This window comes from Ambystoma mexicanum, chromosome 3q (assembly GCF_040938575.1).
Source record: "Ambystoma mexicanum isolate Mex_15411 chromosome 3q, UKY_AmexF1_1, whole genome shotgun sequence".
Taxonomy (NCBI): Eukaryota; Metazoa; Chordata; class Amphibia; order Caudata; family Ambystomatidae; genus Ambystoma; species Ambystoma mexicanum.
In genome coordinates this window covers 1085066160-1085083636 of record NC_090926.1, presented here as the reverse complement: position 1 = coordinate 1085083636, position 17477 = coordinate 1085066160, and the positions used below count along the sequence as shown (strand labels likewise).

Here is a 17477-nt window from a genome sequence, read left to right as displayed (position 1 = left end):
GTTTGTGGACGCCAGTCGTGGACGTGCTAGAGACAACGCTCGTCCGCCTTTGGGCTCGAGCAGTCGTCACGACCACCGGGTGCCTTCGAGGTCCCGGTCAGACAAGGATGGTTCTAGGCATGCCCGTTCCAGGTCCCGGTCCTCGACGCCCTCGAGACCGCGAGAACCTGTGCAGTCTTTGAGGAAGACTTTGACGCCGGCGGCACCAAGGTCGTCGACGGACTCTCTCGAGGCCCCGCCTCCGAGGAAGTCATCGATGCCATCGGCGCCCAGGCTGTTGAGAGACACGCTTGGGGCTCCGCCCTCGAGGCCTGTGTCGACGCCGTCGAAACTGTCGCCGCTGTGCTCGACGCCGATTCCATCAACGCCTTTCGAGGCGGCTTTGTGCGGTGATGCCTCGTGGTACAGGGGAACTCCCCCAGAAAGGCTCTGGCTAAGGAAGAGCATGTCTTTGTTCCTTTTTCAGTTCCCTCTTTCCAGCCTCTAGATTATATTTCTGAGGTGGATGAGGGTCTGAGGGAGGTGAGGTTCCTGCAGAGGTTCCTGAAGGCCTCCTTTCTGGTCATAGCCAGCTTGAGGACCTGCGCCAGTCATTGCATAACGCCAGTGGGCTCGACACCTCTCCGGAGGTGGAATTTGGTAGGCCTGAGCCTGGCATGCATGCCAACTCCTCTTATCGGCGCCTGATGTCGAGGGTCACGGATTACCTGGGGTGGCTTGCCCCCACTGGGGATTTTCAGCAGGATGATCTGACTGATATCCTCGACCAAGGTCCCCAAACTGACCCGGTACTACCTTTCCATATGGCCTTGCAGAGAAGGGTGGCTGCGGCTTGGACTTCTCCGTAGAGTCTCCCGGCAGTGAGCAAGTCCTTGCCGAAGAAATATCGCCCAGCAAGTGGCGACCCCTGCTACTTGACCAGGCACCCTACTCCAGAGAGTTTGGTGGTGCAGGCGGCTACGGCCCCAGCAAAGCAGGCGGCGTACCCTACCATCCCTCCTGATAGGGACCACAAACGTTTTGACGGCTGGGCGAAGAAGGTATTTTCTTCTGGGGGTATGGCGCTTCCAGCTGCCAACTCCGTTTGTGCCTTGTCTCGTTTCACGCACACTCTGTGGAACAGTATTTCCCTAGCGGCTGATCATATTCCCAAAGGGAAGGAACGGGATGGTTTCCTTGCTATTGTGCAGGATGGCAAGGATGCCATGTGTGAGTCTTTTCAGTCGGTCTGGACATGGTTGATTGCGTCTGCCGGTCCATGGCAGCGAGCACCGTGATATGCAGGTTTGCGTGGTTGCGGAAGTCGGGGTTTGCTCCTGATGTGCAAGCCCGGCTCCTCAACATGCCCTTTGATGGTGACCATCTTTTTGGCAGCAAGGCTGACGAGAGCCTTGAGAGGTTGCAGACCTCCAAAGCTGCAGCAAAGTCGTTGGGCGCTGCAGTTCGTCAACCTCCGCCTTTTCGTCCTAGGGGACAGCAATGGAGGGGAGGTTCCTTTCGATATTACTCGTCCTTTAGTAAATCGAGAGGAGCTGCAAGTCAAAGGGGCAACCGTAGGAGTGCCAGAGGTGGAAAACAAGGTACTTGAAGGGGCCAAGGCCGCGCAAGCAGTTGCTTCTTTGCCCTCAGACACTGCCGCAGCTGCTTAAGCTCAGTCATGAGGCCCATGCTTCTCCGGTTGAGGGAAGGCTGGCACAGCATCTTGTGGAATGGCATGCCATTACTTCAGATGTGTGGGCTCTGGAGATCATAGACCACGGCTACTGTCTGCCTTTCCGGCAGAGGCCTCACGACAATTCACCAGGGAATCACTCTTTGAAGACTCAGGATCCGCTCCTTGCGCAGGAAATTCAATCCCTGCTGGAGAAAGGTGCCATAGAACTGGTGCCTGTAGCGGAGAGGAACAAGGGATGGTATTCCCCTTATTATTTGATTTCGAAGAAAGACGGGGGATTGAGACCCATCATGGACTTGCGCAGTTTGAAGAAGCTCCTCAGGAAGGACAAGTTCAAGATGGTTACTCTTTCTCATGTCCTCCAGGCCCTTCAACTTCAGGACCGGTTGGTGTCACTCGACCTCAAGGACGCTTATTTTCATGTGGTGATCCTTCCAAAGCACAAGAAGTACCTGAGGTTCACGGTTGGCGACTCGCACTTTCATTTTCGGGTCCTGCCGTTCGGATTGACCTCCGCCCCAAGGGTCTTCACCAAGCTCATGGTGGTGGTGGCAGCACATCTCAGGAAAGGGGGGATTCACGTCTACCCCTTCCTGGAAGATTAGTTGATCAGGGCGCGCTCTCACGAGCAAGTCCTGGATCATCTGTCCGTCACCTGCCACTCCCTCCACAAGCTGGGCTTCTCCCTCAACTTAAAGAAGTCCCACTTGATGCCAACACAGCGGCTCCAGTACATCGGAGCGGTGCTCGACACATCCCGGGGGCAGTGTTTCCCTCCCAGGTAAGGGCTCTTCACATTCAGCAGATGGTGCACAAGTTTCAACTTGCCCAGACGCTCCCGGCATTCGAGTTCTTGAGGTTGCTCGGCCTCATGGCATCCTGCATTCTTCTGGTGCCAGAGGCCAGGTTGCGGATGAGATCTCTGCAATGGACCCTCAAGCTTCAGTGGTCACAGTTCTCCGGCAGGTTGTCGGACCCCGTTCAGGTGCCGCCCTCGGTCGCCCAGGACCTTCTGTAGTGGGCCGTCAAAGGCAATCTGATGAGGGGGGCTCCATTTTGGCTGTCCTGCACGGAGGTGACGATCGTGACGGACGCATCCCTCACGGGATGGGGAGCTCATGCCAACGAGCTGACAGTCAGCGGTCGTTGGTCTCCGTCGGAGTCCAGACTACATATCAGTCTGTTGGAGCTGAGGGCCGTCAGGCTTTCCCTGAAGGCTTTTCTGTCAACTGTGCGAGGGAAGAATGTTCTGATTCTGACGGACAACAAAGTGGCCATGCACTACCTCAACAAAAAGGGGGGGGGGCAGGGTCACTTCCTCTGTGCAGGGAGGCGATGCAGCTCTGGTTCTGGGCCATCCAGCAGGACATTTCGATCTCGCCAGTTCATCTGCCCAGAGACGAAAACGAGACGGCGGATGCACTGAGCAGGCAGAGCGCGATCTATCATGAGTTTGAGTTGGCTCAGGAGATTCTCCTGGAGATCTTCGCCCTTTGGGGGACCCCTCAAGTGGATCTCTTCGCCTCCAGTGTCAACCGGAAGTGCGAAAGATTCTGCTTGCGGGAATTTGCTCCAAGAGGAGCCTTAGGAGACGCGTTCGTAGTGGATTGGTCCTTCCCACTGCTGTACGCGTTTCCTCCAGTCCCCGTCATCCTGCAAGTGCTGCGGAGGCTACGGAGGTTCGGTTCCCAGATGATCCTCATTGCTCCGGCATGGGCCCGGAGGCCGTGGTACCCAGACCTTCTGGACTTGTCCATCTGCCCTCCACGTCGTCTTTCATTACCGAGACGATCTGCTCTCACGGGAGGGGGGTCAGGTTCTCCATCCAGAGGTAAGATCCCTTAACCTTCACGCTTTGCTTCTGAAAGGTTGAGGTATAAGGATTGGGATCTCCCTGAAGACGTGATGGAGGTGTTGCTTTCGGCCACACGGCCGGCAACAAAGTCCCTGTACCGTTGCCGTTGGAGAAAGTTCTGCGACTGGTGCAGGGTTAAGAATGTGGATCCTTTTTCATGTGACATTCCTGTGGTTCTGTCTTTTTTGCTTTCTTTAGCCCACAGGGGCTTGCAAGTGGGTACTGTTAAAGGTTACCTGGCGCCGCTGTCCATATTTAAGCGCTTGTCTGAGGAGTGTTCTTATTTTAAAATTCCTTTAATTTCTCAGTTTCTGAAAGGGCTCACTAATGTGTTCCCTCCGTCACCTTTCCAGGTGCCTGGTTGGGATTTGAACCTTGTTCTGAAATTCCTTATGGGTGCTCCGTTGAGCCTTTGCATTCTTGTCCTTTGAGACTGTTGACCCTGAAAACTTGTTGCGGTCACTTCCGCTCGCAGAGTGAGTGAGTTAGAGGCACTTTCAGTTAAGCCACCCTTCACTGTGTTTCATAAGGACAGGGTTGTCCTTCGAGTTCGTCCTTCTTCCGAAGGTGGTGTCGGAATTTCATTTCAGCCAGAAGGTTATTCTTCCGGCATTTTATCCTCCTCTGCATCCTGGTAAGGAAGAGGAGAGGCTCCATAAGCTGGATCCTAGGAGAGCTTTGAGTTTCTACATTTCGCGCATGTCCGGGGTCAGAGTGGACGATCAGCTCTTTATTGGTTACGCTGGAAGGCGTTTGGGACAAGCTGTGACTAAACGGACTTTGTCTAGATGGATTATCTTGGCAATTACTGAATGTTACCGTCTGGCGGGTAAGGACCCTCCGGTGGGTTTACAGGCCCATTCTACTAGGGGTATGGCTGCCTCTACCGCCCTGCAGAGGGGTGTTCCTATTCGTAACATCTGTGATGCAGCCACATGGGCTTCGGTCCATACTTTTTTACGTCACTACTCCCTAGATTCTATCCATGGGCAGGATCTGGCCTTTGGCAAGGCGATCCTTTACTCTGCAATTTGATTGGGCATTCTAAATTTGTATATTCTAAATTCTTTTCCCTCCTCCTGACGTTGGTACTGCTTTGGGAGTCTGTCATAGATATGGAATACGTCGGAGGACCCAATCCCCTCGAAGAACAAGTTACTGTCTTACCTGGTAACGTTCTTTTGATGGGATGGTCCGATGACGTATTCCATATCGCTCCCTCCCTGCCTACCCCGCTACAGAATTTCTTATGCTATTGCAGCTTACGTTTCCGCAAGGCTTCCTGTGGTCATACTGGCAGAAGATTGGTGCCACACGTTCTGGGAAAAAACTACAACTGAGGCTACGTGCGTCCTACTTATAAAATCCGGTGACGGAGGCTTGACGGAGGCCCTCGAGGACAGCGTATCGACGTCATCGACGCAGACGCCGAAAGATTTTCCGAAGCAGAACAGCTGTGGTGATTACTGTCATAGATATGGAATACGTCGTTGGACCATCCTATCGAAAGAACGTTACCAGGTAAGAGAGTAACTTGTTCTCCTTCTATTGTAAACACTAGAAGCATTTATAACTATACGTATACTATATATTCTCGCACATTAACCACTTCTCTTGTGTAACTATCAACTTCACATGTGCTAAACACAGAGAAATGTTAAAATGGTACTTATCTGCTGAAGAGCAGTAAAAGAAGAGGAGTCGTCCAGGAACAGGAAGTGTGTCATAGCTGGACTGGGCAATATAGACCTACAGAGACTTTGGGACGTGTAGTTTCAACAGAAGAAAAGTGATAGGAGGATACTTTTCAGTGTTTGTTGTGTGTTTTGTTGAAACTGCTGAAGTGTAAAATAAATAAAAGTTGAAGCATAATGCTTGCCTTCCGTCTTGACATAGAATGAACAATTAATGATTTGTTTTAACACCAAAGGTTTCATTTTCCCATTAGTAGGACACATTTAGTTTAGTAACTTAAATTTACTGTCATATTAGGTTATGGTACTATGCATTTGTGCAGCACACCTGTGTCACCTGTGGAGCCTCACAGCACTGTTGGATTCTCCAGAGGTTGCAGCCTGCAACCTTGCTCCACACAACCGCCCTACAGAATGATGACTGTTTACTTATAAATGTTATTTTATTGTAATTGGTTTTATCTTGCCCAATAGGTTTTCACTCCCCAGGTGGGTGTAAGAACACTAGGAGTACAGAAGAAGAGCCAGAGGGTTGTCCTATGGTTTATGCGTATCAACATCAAGGTGAACGCAGCACAGTGCCCTGCTCAGGTGTGTTTTCAATGCCATATGTTGTTGCATTGCTGGGATTAGCCAATAAACATTAGCTGTGAGAAGTCACAATTCACTTACTATATCGTCCAGAGTTGGAGCAATGTGGCGCTCCCTTTTTATTGCTGTATGAGGCAACTGCATGTCTACACAGATCCGGACAGCACCTGGTTGCTTGGGTTTGGGCGCTACTAAAATTGGCGATATCCAGGGCGTGGGCCCCTCAACTTTCTCGATGATGTCCATCTCAATTAGAGTCTGCAGTTCCTCTTCCACTTGAGGCCTGAGGTGGAAGGGAATCCTTCTATGCTTAAGGGCAGTAGGTCTTATGGTCTCGTCAATGTGTAGTTGAACCGGTGCCGCTTTAAGTTTGCCCACCCCTTGGAATATGTTCTCAAATTTGCACAGGAGCTGCTCAATGTCTGTCTGGTATACTGCCAGCATGAAGTGGACAATGTTGAGGGCCTCTGACGCTGCACAGCTCAGGAGAGAGTTTGGTCTGACGTCAGTTACATAAGAATGAGCTTTGATTGCATTGGGGCCGTTGGTAACTGGTGCGACAAATACCCCTTGTATTTGCAGAGGCTAATCGCCTCCGAACGTGAAAATTCAGGAATTAGACTGGTCCAGCTGCGGTGGGTCGGAGATAGCCTTGTAGTGTTCCGTAGCCAGAACACACACAGATGCTTCTGTGTCAATGAGGACTGGTGTCGGGTAACCCTTAATGTCCACTACACAGGTGGGTTGCCTCCTTTTCTTGGCTCCCGTGGCAATGTTAGATATGAAGAAAATGTCTTCGTCCTCAGCAATATTTAGTCTCTGTGCGTCTTGTTCCAATGTGGCTATGCTCTGCGGCTTCCGAAAGTTACTCCCACTCGCCCTCGCAGGACCCCTGTGTGTCATCACTGGAGCTGCCACTCGGCACATTCTTCCGTAGTGGCCTGGTGTGCGGCACCTCCCACATACTCTTGATTTGGCGGGGCAATCCTCAGCATGTGGTATATCGTACCCACAATACTGGCACACAGCTGGGGATCCCTGGGCAGGAGTTGTGTCTTGGCACTTTTGGCTCCATCAGGACTTCGACGTGGCAGATTTCCCTAGAGCAAATGCCTCCTCCCCTTTGCTGGGGCAAACAGCGGCGTCCATTTTTGCCCCGCTGCTTTCTGCTAGTTCGTATATCCTGCCATTATCTAGGATCTGGACTTAAGTCATTCCCGGTTCTCGCAGGATTTGTCTACGTAACTTAGTTGGTTCCTTATCATCAACTCCTCATTGTCCCACCTGCACGTGCTCGATAGTTAGCGCAGCCGTGCACAGAACTGGTCCAGGGATTCATCGTCGTCTTGCCTTTCCCCACACATCACAAACCTATCAAAGTCTACATTAGAAAGCGGAATAAAGTGGTTCCGAAGAGCAGTCTTGACGGCGGCATATGTTACCACTTGAAAGTTTAGTGATTCATAGATGCGTAGCACCTCAGTTCCTGCTGAGTACAGAAGTGTAGCAACCTTTGCATCGTCATCATCTTCCCCTATCGCTCTAAAGAACATGTCCAACTTCTTAATCCATACAAGCCATTTGGGCCCTAACTTGGAGGGTGGACCCGAAGTATCGTACTCCGGCATAGGTGCCAGATTGCCATGCTGCCAAAGTGCCACCCGTGTAGGTGCCGTATTTTCCCCATCTGTGTCACTCATTATCGCAGGTCGTACAGTCACCTCACCCATGTGACTGAGGCTGCAAACCTGGTCTTCTGGAGTGTCCCTTCACTGTCAGCCACTGACCTGGATGATTAGTCTGCGCAGTGTACAGGCTCCTTCTTTAGTGACCCACTTGAGCTGGGCCTTTGGGCATGTATTGCTGGCTCTTCATTGTTTTGTTCTTTTTTTTTTTTTTAATGGGCCTCCCCTATCTGGGGAAACCACGAAAGTTCCAAAAATGTATGAGAAATAGGCCCATGGGCAGCGCACGAGCACACTCGCGGGCCCCAACTGCGCCACGGGTAAATTCAAGATGGCCGACCGTCTGAGCGTCGGATACAGGCCGCGTCGGAGGAAGGATTGATGGTCATTGCACTTGCATGCGCAATTGTGATCCTCCTTCGAGCAGCCGCCCTCGTCGCCAATGTTACTGCCGGTGGATGCCTCGGGCCGCCTCACATACACTCACACGCACGCATCCTGAGTGAGACACGAACACACGTCTGGTGCTGGTGAAGTCCTGGCGGCAACTACCGTTCGGGACGCATTTATTTGGAATGAGCATGCATGAGCCCAAACGAGGCTCGCGCGTGCGCACATACGTCTCCCTCTGTAACAGATAGGTCTGGTATTGTAAAGTGAAGTCGCTCCATAGCAGCTATTGGTTTCCTAATTTCTCACTCGTCAGAGATTTTGTGGATAAATTGACATTTTTGTATGCGTCCCATGATTGCCATGCATTGCTCAGCAGAGCCGTTTAATGAAGAATAGGAAACATGTTTAATCAAACAAGCACCATAGCTGTCATCTTAAGTGACATTAATCCCCAAAACAGAGGCCACTTCACATTCATCTGCCAGATGCAGGCAATCAGTGGACAAAAGCAACAGGCAATTAAGACACTTTTTCTGGTGACTTGCAACACTCTGTTGGTATTCGCTGCCATTCCCTAGTTTGACTCATAGTGGAGGAGGGTACTCCTCAGATAAGCGCAGTTAAAGAAAGAGATAGGAAAACACATGTTGGTGGCAGCAGTCTGTCCTAGTGGTGCATTGCAAATTGTCCATTAAGGCTTATCTGAATTAACGGAAGAGTTCATCATCACACCCAGAGTCTTGACCTGCTTGGATACTGTTATGATGGCCTCCTTTATCTGGAATGATTTGTACTCCCCTCCCAATTTGTCTAGTAGTCGGCTGGAACGAAACAACATGAGTTCCATCTTGGAGTCGTTTAGGCACATCCAGTTGGATTGCATCCAATCATCGATTTTACTATATATTAGACCAATCTGTGCACTGTCAGCCCTATGTGATCCGTCTAACTCTATTATGTTGGCCTTCTCGATGATGTTTAAGGTGCTTCTGATGTTGTCCATGGTGTTACGGCCCGGGATGAAGCCCGTTTGGTCCGGGTGGATGAGGTCCGGGAAGAGTCTGGCGAGCCTACCTGCCAGTAGCTTCAAGAAGATTTTGGAGTCCACATTCATTAAGACAATGGGGCGGTATGACAAGCAGAGTTCTGGGTTCGCCCCGGGTTTCGGGATCAGGATCGTGATTTATTCTTCCATGGAGGGGGTGGTGGAGCCCGTTTCCAGGAAAGAGTTGAAGAGTGAGGCTAGGTGGGGGGCCAAGATGTGGTTAAATTTCTTGTTGAATGGTGCCGGCAGTCCGTCGGGGCCCGGAGCCATGTTGTTCATTGAGCGGATCACTTCTGCTACCTCCTCCGGGGTTATGGGGTCCTCCAGGGAGTCGATCTGCGGATGGTGGGCCAGACTTGGGACCTTTTGCAGGTAGACGATGTGAGCGACCGCCTCTTTGGGCTTCCCCGACATCACGTTTCTGTGGTGCTCGGTCATGATGGTTAATTTTGCGGGGTCCGAGCAGCGGGGAATCCCATCTCGGTCCCGTAGGATTGTGATGTTGTTTCTGGTGTGTACTTTCCTGAGCTTGTGCACGAGCAGACGGTTGGCTTTGTTGCTGTTCAGGTTGTAATACTGGTTCGTGTATATTAGTGCTTGGGCTGTTCGGTCTGCCAGGTGCATTTCCAGGATTACTTTAGCTTTGCGAAGCTCGTTCCATGACCTTGTCGATTTTGTGCTTTTTGTGGTTTGCTTCTTTTCTGGGCCAACTCCGTTTCCAGCTCTTAGAGTCTGCGCTGGTGCCTGCGCTTGTGTGCCGTTGCACAGTTTATGGCCACCCCTCGAACCACCGGCTTCATGGCGTCCCAAACCGTAACCTCCGTGGGTCCTTTGCCTAAGTTCTCAGCAAAATAGTTGATTCAAGTTTCTGCTAGTTCCTGGCTGTCTGCTATGTCCGTGAGGAGATAGTCCTGCAGCTTCCAGGTCCTTTGCCGTGGTGCTGGTAGACCCTCTGTTTGGAGTTGCGCTACGACTGCGGCATGGTCGGAGATTACCCTTAGCCCTATGTGGATATCTGCGATGCAGGGGAAATGCACGCTTGATACAAGTAAGAGGTCTATTCTGGAGAGGCCTCTGTGGGCATGAGAGAAGAAGTAGTCGCAAGCTTTATCATTCGCCAGCCTCCAGGTATCCACCGTTCCCGTCTCTCTCAGGAATTCCGCAAACCCCAGTGCCTTCAAGAAGTCTGTTCCAGAGGGCGGTAGGGTTTTGTCCATAGTTGGGTCCAGGGTGAGGTTGAAACCGCCTCCGATTAGCAGATTGCCTTCTGCAAAAGACATTAACACTGGGAGAATCCTACATAGGAAGCGTTCCTGGGCTTCATTTTGGCAGTAGATTGCTATGATAGTTATTGGGAGTTCAACCAGGAGGCCCTTGATTAGCAAAAACCTTCCCTCGGGGTCCCGCTTGACTGTGACCCTTGATAGGATCGCTGATTGGCTGAGCAGGATCGCCACCCCTCCTCTCTTCTAACCAGAGGATGCAAAATATATTTTCGGGAATCTTTGGTATTTGACACATTGCTCATCCGTGGCCAGGAGGTGGGTTTCTTGTAGGCAGACTATATCTGCCTCCAGTTGGGCTAGGTGGTGTTCCAAGGATCTGGATGCGGATGGTGGGTGCTGTTAAACTCTGTTTCTCACCGGCCCGCGCGGGCGTCCATTGATTGATTTGGGTCCTGTTCTGGTGAATTATGCCCCATTCAGTGTCCACCCTATTTCCCCCCTCGCAGAACAAAACTTGGTTGTTTGGTCCAGCCTTCGACCAATGGGGACTCCGGCTGGGCCAACGCATTCAACTGAGAATGAGGCCCTTGGACCTCTGCTGTATGGTGGTGATGGCTGCATTTAAGATTAGTGTATTGCTTTGATTCGGGGGTACGATGTGTAGCTCGCGGTCGAGGCTGTCCTCTGGAATTTGGCGGTGCTTGTTTGGTCTGGGGATTCGGGGGGACCGGTGTCGCCCCGCTTTAGCCGACTTTACTTGGGTGTTTGCCTCTGAGTGGGGGGCCCCTGGTTTTCCAGCGCTGCCGCTCAGTGCATGACCATGAGCGGTTGTGCTCCTGTGGTTCTTCCTGTTCTGAGGGATCGTCCTTGTGGATGGTTCCATCTCTCGCATCTGGGTTCAATAGTCTCTCCGCTTCGTGCACTTTGCAAATGTGGCGGACGCTCCCATTCCAGGTGAAGATTAGGGCTTGGGGGAAGACCCAGTGGTATGGCGTGCCTTTCTACCTCAGCCATTCTGTGACTGGTTTTAGTGCTTTTCTTTTCAGAAGTGTGCTTGAGGCGAGATCTTGGTCTAGGGAGATAGAAGCATCTTGGAATAGTATTCACAGAGCGTTTCTTGCCTCCCGCATGATTTCTTCCTTGACTTTGAAATAGTGTAGTCTGGCTAGGACATCTGGCGGGGTTGAGGAGTTGGCCCTAACTCTGGTTCGGTGGACTCTGTCGAGCACCAGGGGGGTGTCATCCGGTAGTGTCAGGATAAAGCGAAAGAGGTTGCTAACGTAATGCTCCAAATTCGCCTCTGGTATGGATGTGGGGATACCTCTCAGGCGTATGTTATTGTGGCGGGAGCGGTTTTCTCAGTCCTTCTGTTTGAGTTCAAGGGCTTAACACTTAGCTTCTAACATGGCCAGCCTGTCCGCCCCTTTCTCAATCTTGTAGCTGTGTTCGTATATGGATGTTTCGACCTCCACTATCCTGGTTTCCAGTTCCCCCACTCTCGCCTCCAGGCATATACGCTGGGAAACGTTGATGCTCCCAACACAGGCCAGGATAGTTTCCTACGGGGGGCACAGGCGAAGCTAAAGGTGTTCGCCAAAGGGGACATCATTTTTGCAGGGGACTTTCACTTGACATGGGTACCGCATGTATACCGGAGCCAGGGGTCGGCCCACCATGGCCAGGCCCCGTCGAAGGCATTGAAGCAGAGGATTGAGGCGCTGGCGCTGCACGATATATGAAGAGGGTTTAGAGGGGAAGCGAAAGGGTATGCATGTTGCTCCCACGTCCATTCCTCTCTATCTTGGATTGATTATATATGTGCCTCCACAAGACTTATGGGGAGAGTAAAAGAGGTGGATCTCGGATCTATAGCCCTGTCGGAACCCGCTTCATTAACAGTAAAACTAGACATTTCAAGAAACCCCAGGGGTCTGTGAAGAGGGCGGGTTCCCGTCGGACCTCCCGCTGGACCCGGTCCTGCCAGAAACCATTGGGGGCAAAATCGACTCATATTTTTCAGAAAATGCGCACCAAGGGGTGGCTCAAGAGACGGTGTGGCACTTGTTCAAGGCGGTACTGTGGGTAGAGTTAATAGCAATAAAGGCCACTCAGGATAAACAGAGACAGCAGATGGAAAATGATCTGGAGAACCAGCTGGCGTCAGTATTGTGCAACCTTGTGAACCGCTCGAACAAAGCATTGCAGCGGACATTTAGACACACCCAGGGTCAGCTAGGCTTGCTCAGTATCAAACGCGTGAAGAAAACCTTATATATGAAACAAAGGTTCTAAGTGGGGGCTAACAAGGCAGACCGGTTGCTGACAGTCTTCAAGATGACGACTAAGTGAGGCACCAGTGTAACGGAGAACACTGCTATCCTGAAGGTGTTCACAGATTATTATTCAGAACTGTATTCTTCAGGGAATCCAGAACGGGATAAACAGGAACTGTTTTGGGGTATAGTTCCATTCTCCAAAATCACCAACTCAGACAGGGAAGACTTTGAAAGGGAAATTCAGGAAAATTAAGTAGAAGAGGCAATCAAAGCCCTCCCCTTGAATAAGTACCCGGTGCCCTATGGTTATCCATCATGTTTTTGTAATAAATGTAAACAGCATCTAATCCCGTTGCTCAGCAAATTATTGAATTCCTTTGGAACTAAGGGGAGAATTACTCCAACAATGGACGAGGCGAAACTAGTGGTCTTCCCTAAACCAAATAAACTTTTGAGCCTTCCAGTGTTTTACAGACCCATTGCATTAATCAATCTAGATGCAAAGATTTATACCGACGTATTGGCCAATAGGCATTCGGCATTGCTGCCTAAATTGGTAGGTCCAGACCAATCAGTGTTTATATCGGGTAGACAGACCTATGATAACATCTGTAAGGTTTGTCACCGGATCGAGGAATCTGCCATCACACAGCAATCATCGCTTCTCGTCTCATTGGATGCGGAGAAAGCATTCAACCAAGTAGAATAATCTTTCCGGTTTCGTGTCTTAAGAAACCTTGGGGTTTGGGCCTGAGTTTCTTCGAATGTGTAAACTACTACATGCCCTCGATTCGGCTCTCTATCAATGGTAACATATCACGACAAATAGACATTAGGAGGGGCACGAAGCAAGGGTGCCCGTTGCCACCATTGCTTTACGCCCTGTATCTAGAGTTTTTGTTAGCTAAGCTCCGCATCCCACCGCAGATCATGGGGATACCAATAGCAGTGGACAAAATGTTGCTAACTATCACGGGTCCAGAGAATTTGCTTCCGGCACTGATAAAGGAGCTGGAGGTATTTGGGGAGGTGGGCGGCTTAAAAATGAATATGCAAAAGTCAGAAATGCTAAACTTCCAGACCATCCACCCAGACTAGCTAGAGGGTATCCAGTCCTGAACTCAGCTTAGGTTGAGCAAGGATTCCCCTATTTAGGGGTTACCATATCCAAAACTATAGAGGGACTCTGGGGTAAATTACCCTCAACTGTTGCAGAAAGTCAAGGCTGATATACTGAGATGGTGCCCCCTCTCCATATCATGGCCAGGGAGGCTAAATACAGTGTAAATGGTAGTACTTCCAAGGGTTTTGGATTACTTTCAGGTGCTTCCTATAGCGCTTGCTAGGTCCTTTTTCAGATCTTTAAACAAGATGGTGTCAACGGGCCTCATTCCGAGGCTGGCGCTATCCATGGAGTAAATAGCACCATGGTAAGCAACCATGGAGCTATTTACTCCATGGAAATCCGGCATGGTGAATGGAGTAATTACCGGTCCATTCCAAGGTTGGAGGGACCGGTAATTCCCCATTCACCATACCGGTTCCCCATCCCCATTCCTGCCCCCATAGGGCTCAATGGGAATGGGGAAGGAGTAAATTACGGCACCGTAAATTACGGTGCCGTAATTTACTCCAAGGTCCCTTTGCGGGTTGGATTTTTAACGCCTGCTAAAAGCAGGCGTTAAATGCCAACCCGCAAAAGGGAACTCGGAATATGGTGGTAAGTGTTAACGGTCACCGTTGCCATTAACGGTGACCGTTAACCCTTACCGCCAGCCTCGGAATGAGGCCCAACGTTTCTACAGCGGAACAAACATCTTTGGGTGGCAATGAATACGCTGGCTGCACCAAGATATCAGGGTGGACTGGGGCTGGAACATATACACACATTACGAGACGGCACAGCTATGGGTGGTAAAAGAATGGTTCTCAGGAGATATGCAGAAAATATGGCCGTGACGGGACCGATCTGTAGCAGGGACACCTATGGCAGGAGTTTTGTGGCTGGAAAAATCACATAGACCACCTAATATTCATGTCAGTAAAATAGTGGCTTAGTAGTAGAGACTTGGGATGCATTGGTGACAAAGGGGGCTTTTTCGACAAACCCAGACTCATTTACGCCCTTATTTCACAATCCGGAATTCACCCCAGGGATCACTCAAGACATGGCGGACGGCAGGGGGCATAGAATTGCGGGATATGATTCATGAACATGACATCATGTCATTTGAGACCTGTAAGCAGCTGGTAGCGGTGAGGCAGGTGGACTGGCTAGCCTACTATCAATTGAGGCATTGGCTGACCGACCCACACATCAAGGGCGCGCAGCATATCGTCTCTTTATAAAGTATATATGAGAGTGATAATAACAGAGACAAAAACAAGCAGAAAAAGAGAAAATACAACTTGTATTAATACATCCAAAAACAAAAGGCTAGGCACAACTATTAATGATTGGTGTGCTCTACAAATCTGTAATCTAACTACTAATTCACAATTATACTGATATCCAATTAAATGATAATTTTCTAGCTAGAACAAGTCATTAATTGGTCATGTGAGTCCTTGTTGATGGTTGCTCTTGTTCTCTTATCTTTTGTTTTATGGGATGACATCTGACTACTTTCACTGATGTGATCACAACAAAAATTGGGTATCTTTATAATTTCTTTGAACCGGCAACAATTGATACTAACCATATAGTTGCATTTCACAACTGCAAAGCAAGAGAGGTATGCATACCAATTATAATTTAATTGCATATCAGTATAATTGTGAATTAGTAGTTATTTTACAGATTGGTAGCGCACACCAATCATTAATAGTTGTCTATCCTTTTGTTTTTGGATGTAGTATTATGCTCACCCGACAGGGTCCCAGCAGGTAGTCAAATAATCTGTGATCTGCCACATAATCAGTGTACCTCTTGCAAATTATTATGAACACCATGACTTTGGCGTTCTTTCACCCTTTAGCGCTCTATTCGCTCTTATGTAAACATAAGCAAGCATATTAATACATGTTGGCCCTCATTACAACCCAGGCGTTAAGGGGTTAACGGCGCCGTAAAAAGTGGCGATGCCGTTAAACCCTTAACGCCTGATTACGAGGTCCCTTTGCGGGTTGGAGACTTTAACGCCTGCTTTTTCCATTGAGCCCTATGGGGCAAAAATGGGAATGGGGAAGGGCCATGGCGGCATGGGGAATTACCGCCCCGCCAACCTCGAAATGGGGCGGTAATTCCCCATTCCGCCATGGCGGAGTCGGTAAGTTACCGGCATGGACCATGGTGCTATTAGCACCATGGTCCAACGCCAGGGTCGTAATGAGGGCCGTTGTCTTTTCTCCTTTTTCTTTTTTCGCTTGTTTTTGTCTATGTGATTATAACTCTCATATATGCTTGTGTTGGATTTAATCTATTTTGTCTTAGATTGATGACGTTGATACATTTTTTGACTGACAATTGGGGTCATTACGAGTTTGGAGGCAGCCATGGTGCTATTAGCACCATGGCTGCTTCCAATGTCGTGTCCGGGTTCTCTGAATGGGGAGTTACCGGGTCATTCCAACCTTGGAGGACCCGGTAAATCCCCATTCAAAATACCCTTCCCCATTCCCATTCGAGTCCCCATAGGGCTCAATGGGAATGGGGAGGGAGCTAATAACAGGCCCGTAAATAGTGGGCCCGTTATTAGCTCCCTGGTCCCTTACCAGCCAGCCTTAGTGGCACCCGCTAAGGGACCTCGGAATGCGGCGGTAAGGGATTAACAGCACCGGCATCCTTACCGGCGCGGTAAACCCCTTACCGCTGCATTCGTAATGAGGCCCAATGTGATTACAATCCATTTTCTTTTTTGTGAATTATCATTTATGGATATCTGTTGTACTGCTGACTTGCCCCTATTTTGTTTGGTGCTACGGTTGTTTAATGGTATATAATCATGATGCACATCTGAATTGATGTAATGTTTTATCAGCCTCATTGTAAAAAATAGCTTTTTTGGGGGGGGGGGCGCCTAACCTCTCCTACTCCTAAACTCTTATTCGGCCTCATTCCAAGTCCGGCGGTAACCCGCTGATGGTACCGGCAGTTCACCGACGGACTATAACACTGTTTACGCCACACGGGATCCCAGTGCCACCAGGACATTACAAGTCCCGGCAGCCCGGGATATCAGGCAGCGGAAATTGTTATTCCTCATTCCTGTGGAATCCCATAGGGCTCCACGGCAATGGGGACTCGGAAGCACTGGCACCGCTAGTAACAGTGCTTCGTAACAACTACGCCTACTGGAGCCGATGCGCCTGGCAGGTTAGACCTGCCGGCTCCATCTGTTCTGGCAGGCAAAGTTGTTACGAAAGCACCGTTACTAACAGCGTCAGTACTTCCGAGTCCTAGCACCCTTGTTTTCGGACCGGCAGACTCGTAATGAGGCCTCTTGTCTCCCTCCCCTTTATCACAATTTTAACCTAAATTTGTTTTGGTTTTTTTACACCTAAAACTCACCCCTATTATTACACTTTCTTGCCATTATTTCGATATTTTTTCTGCTGGTCAGTATTTTTTACCCACTCTATTAATTCTAGCAATATCTTTTCATCTTTGTAAATTCAGTCGTTATTATTTCCTGCAATATCAATGAACACTAAGTAGGCCCCAACGGAGGTAAAGTAACTCCAAAAATTATCGAACTTTGTGGTGCTCGACTGGGTTAGATATGGTCTACAAGGGGACCGGGAGGCTGTCAGACATGACTGTGGACTGGCGCTCTCATATCTTAAAAGTGACTTTCAGATGCAATGGAGCCCACATCGTCTCCGAACTTTGGACATATTGTGACTCACTTGCATATGGGATTATGATGTTCTGCAATTCCTTTGGCGAGTGGGGGGAATGAGAGGTGAAGGAGAGCTGCAGGGTAAGGGAGGGGGTTTGTTATTGCTATGACTTACATAAAACGAATACAAATAAGTTTAAAAAGAAACATTTCAATTAATGGAATATTAAGGATGGACTGAGATGTATAGTTGTTA

At 49.6% G+C, this 17477-nt stretch overlaps 1 protein-coding gene across 5 annotated transcripts in view; it reads left to right on the top strand.

Annotated features, from left to right (window-relative positions):
• The window catches only part of LOC138583279 (zinc finger protein 514-like), a 178096-nt gene that overhangs the window by 138246 nt on the left and 22373 nt on the right, over positions 1 to 17477 (top strand). For 4 of the 5 annotated variants that reach the window (XM_069655380.1, XM_069655379.1, XM_069603825.1 and 1 more), the window contains one exon: positions 5699 to 5815. The exons of the other annotated variant lie outside the window; for it this stretch is intronic. In XM_069655380.1, coding sequence (XP_069511481.1) covers positions 5699 to 5815 — 117 coding nt within the window. The remainder of the gene's footprint in view (positions 1 to 5698; positions 5816 to 17477) is intronic. 5 annotated transcript variants of the gene reach the window in all.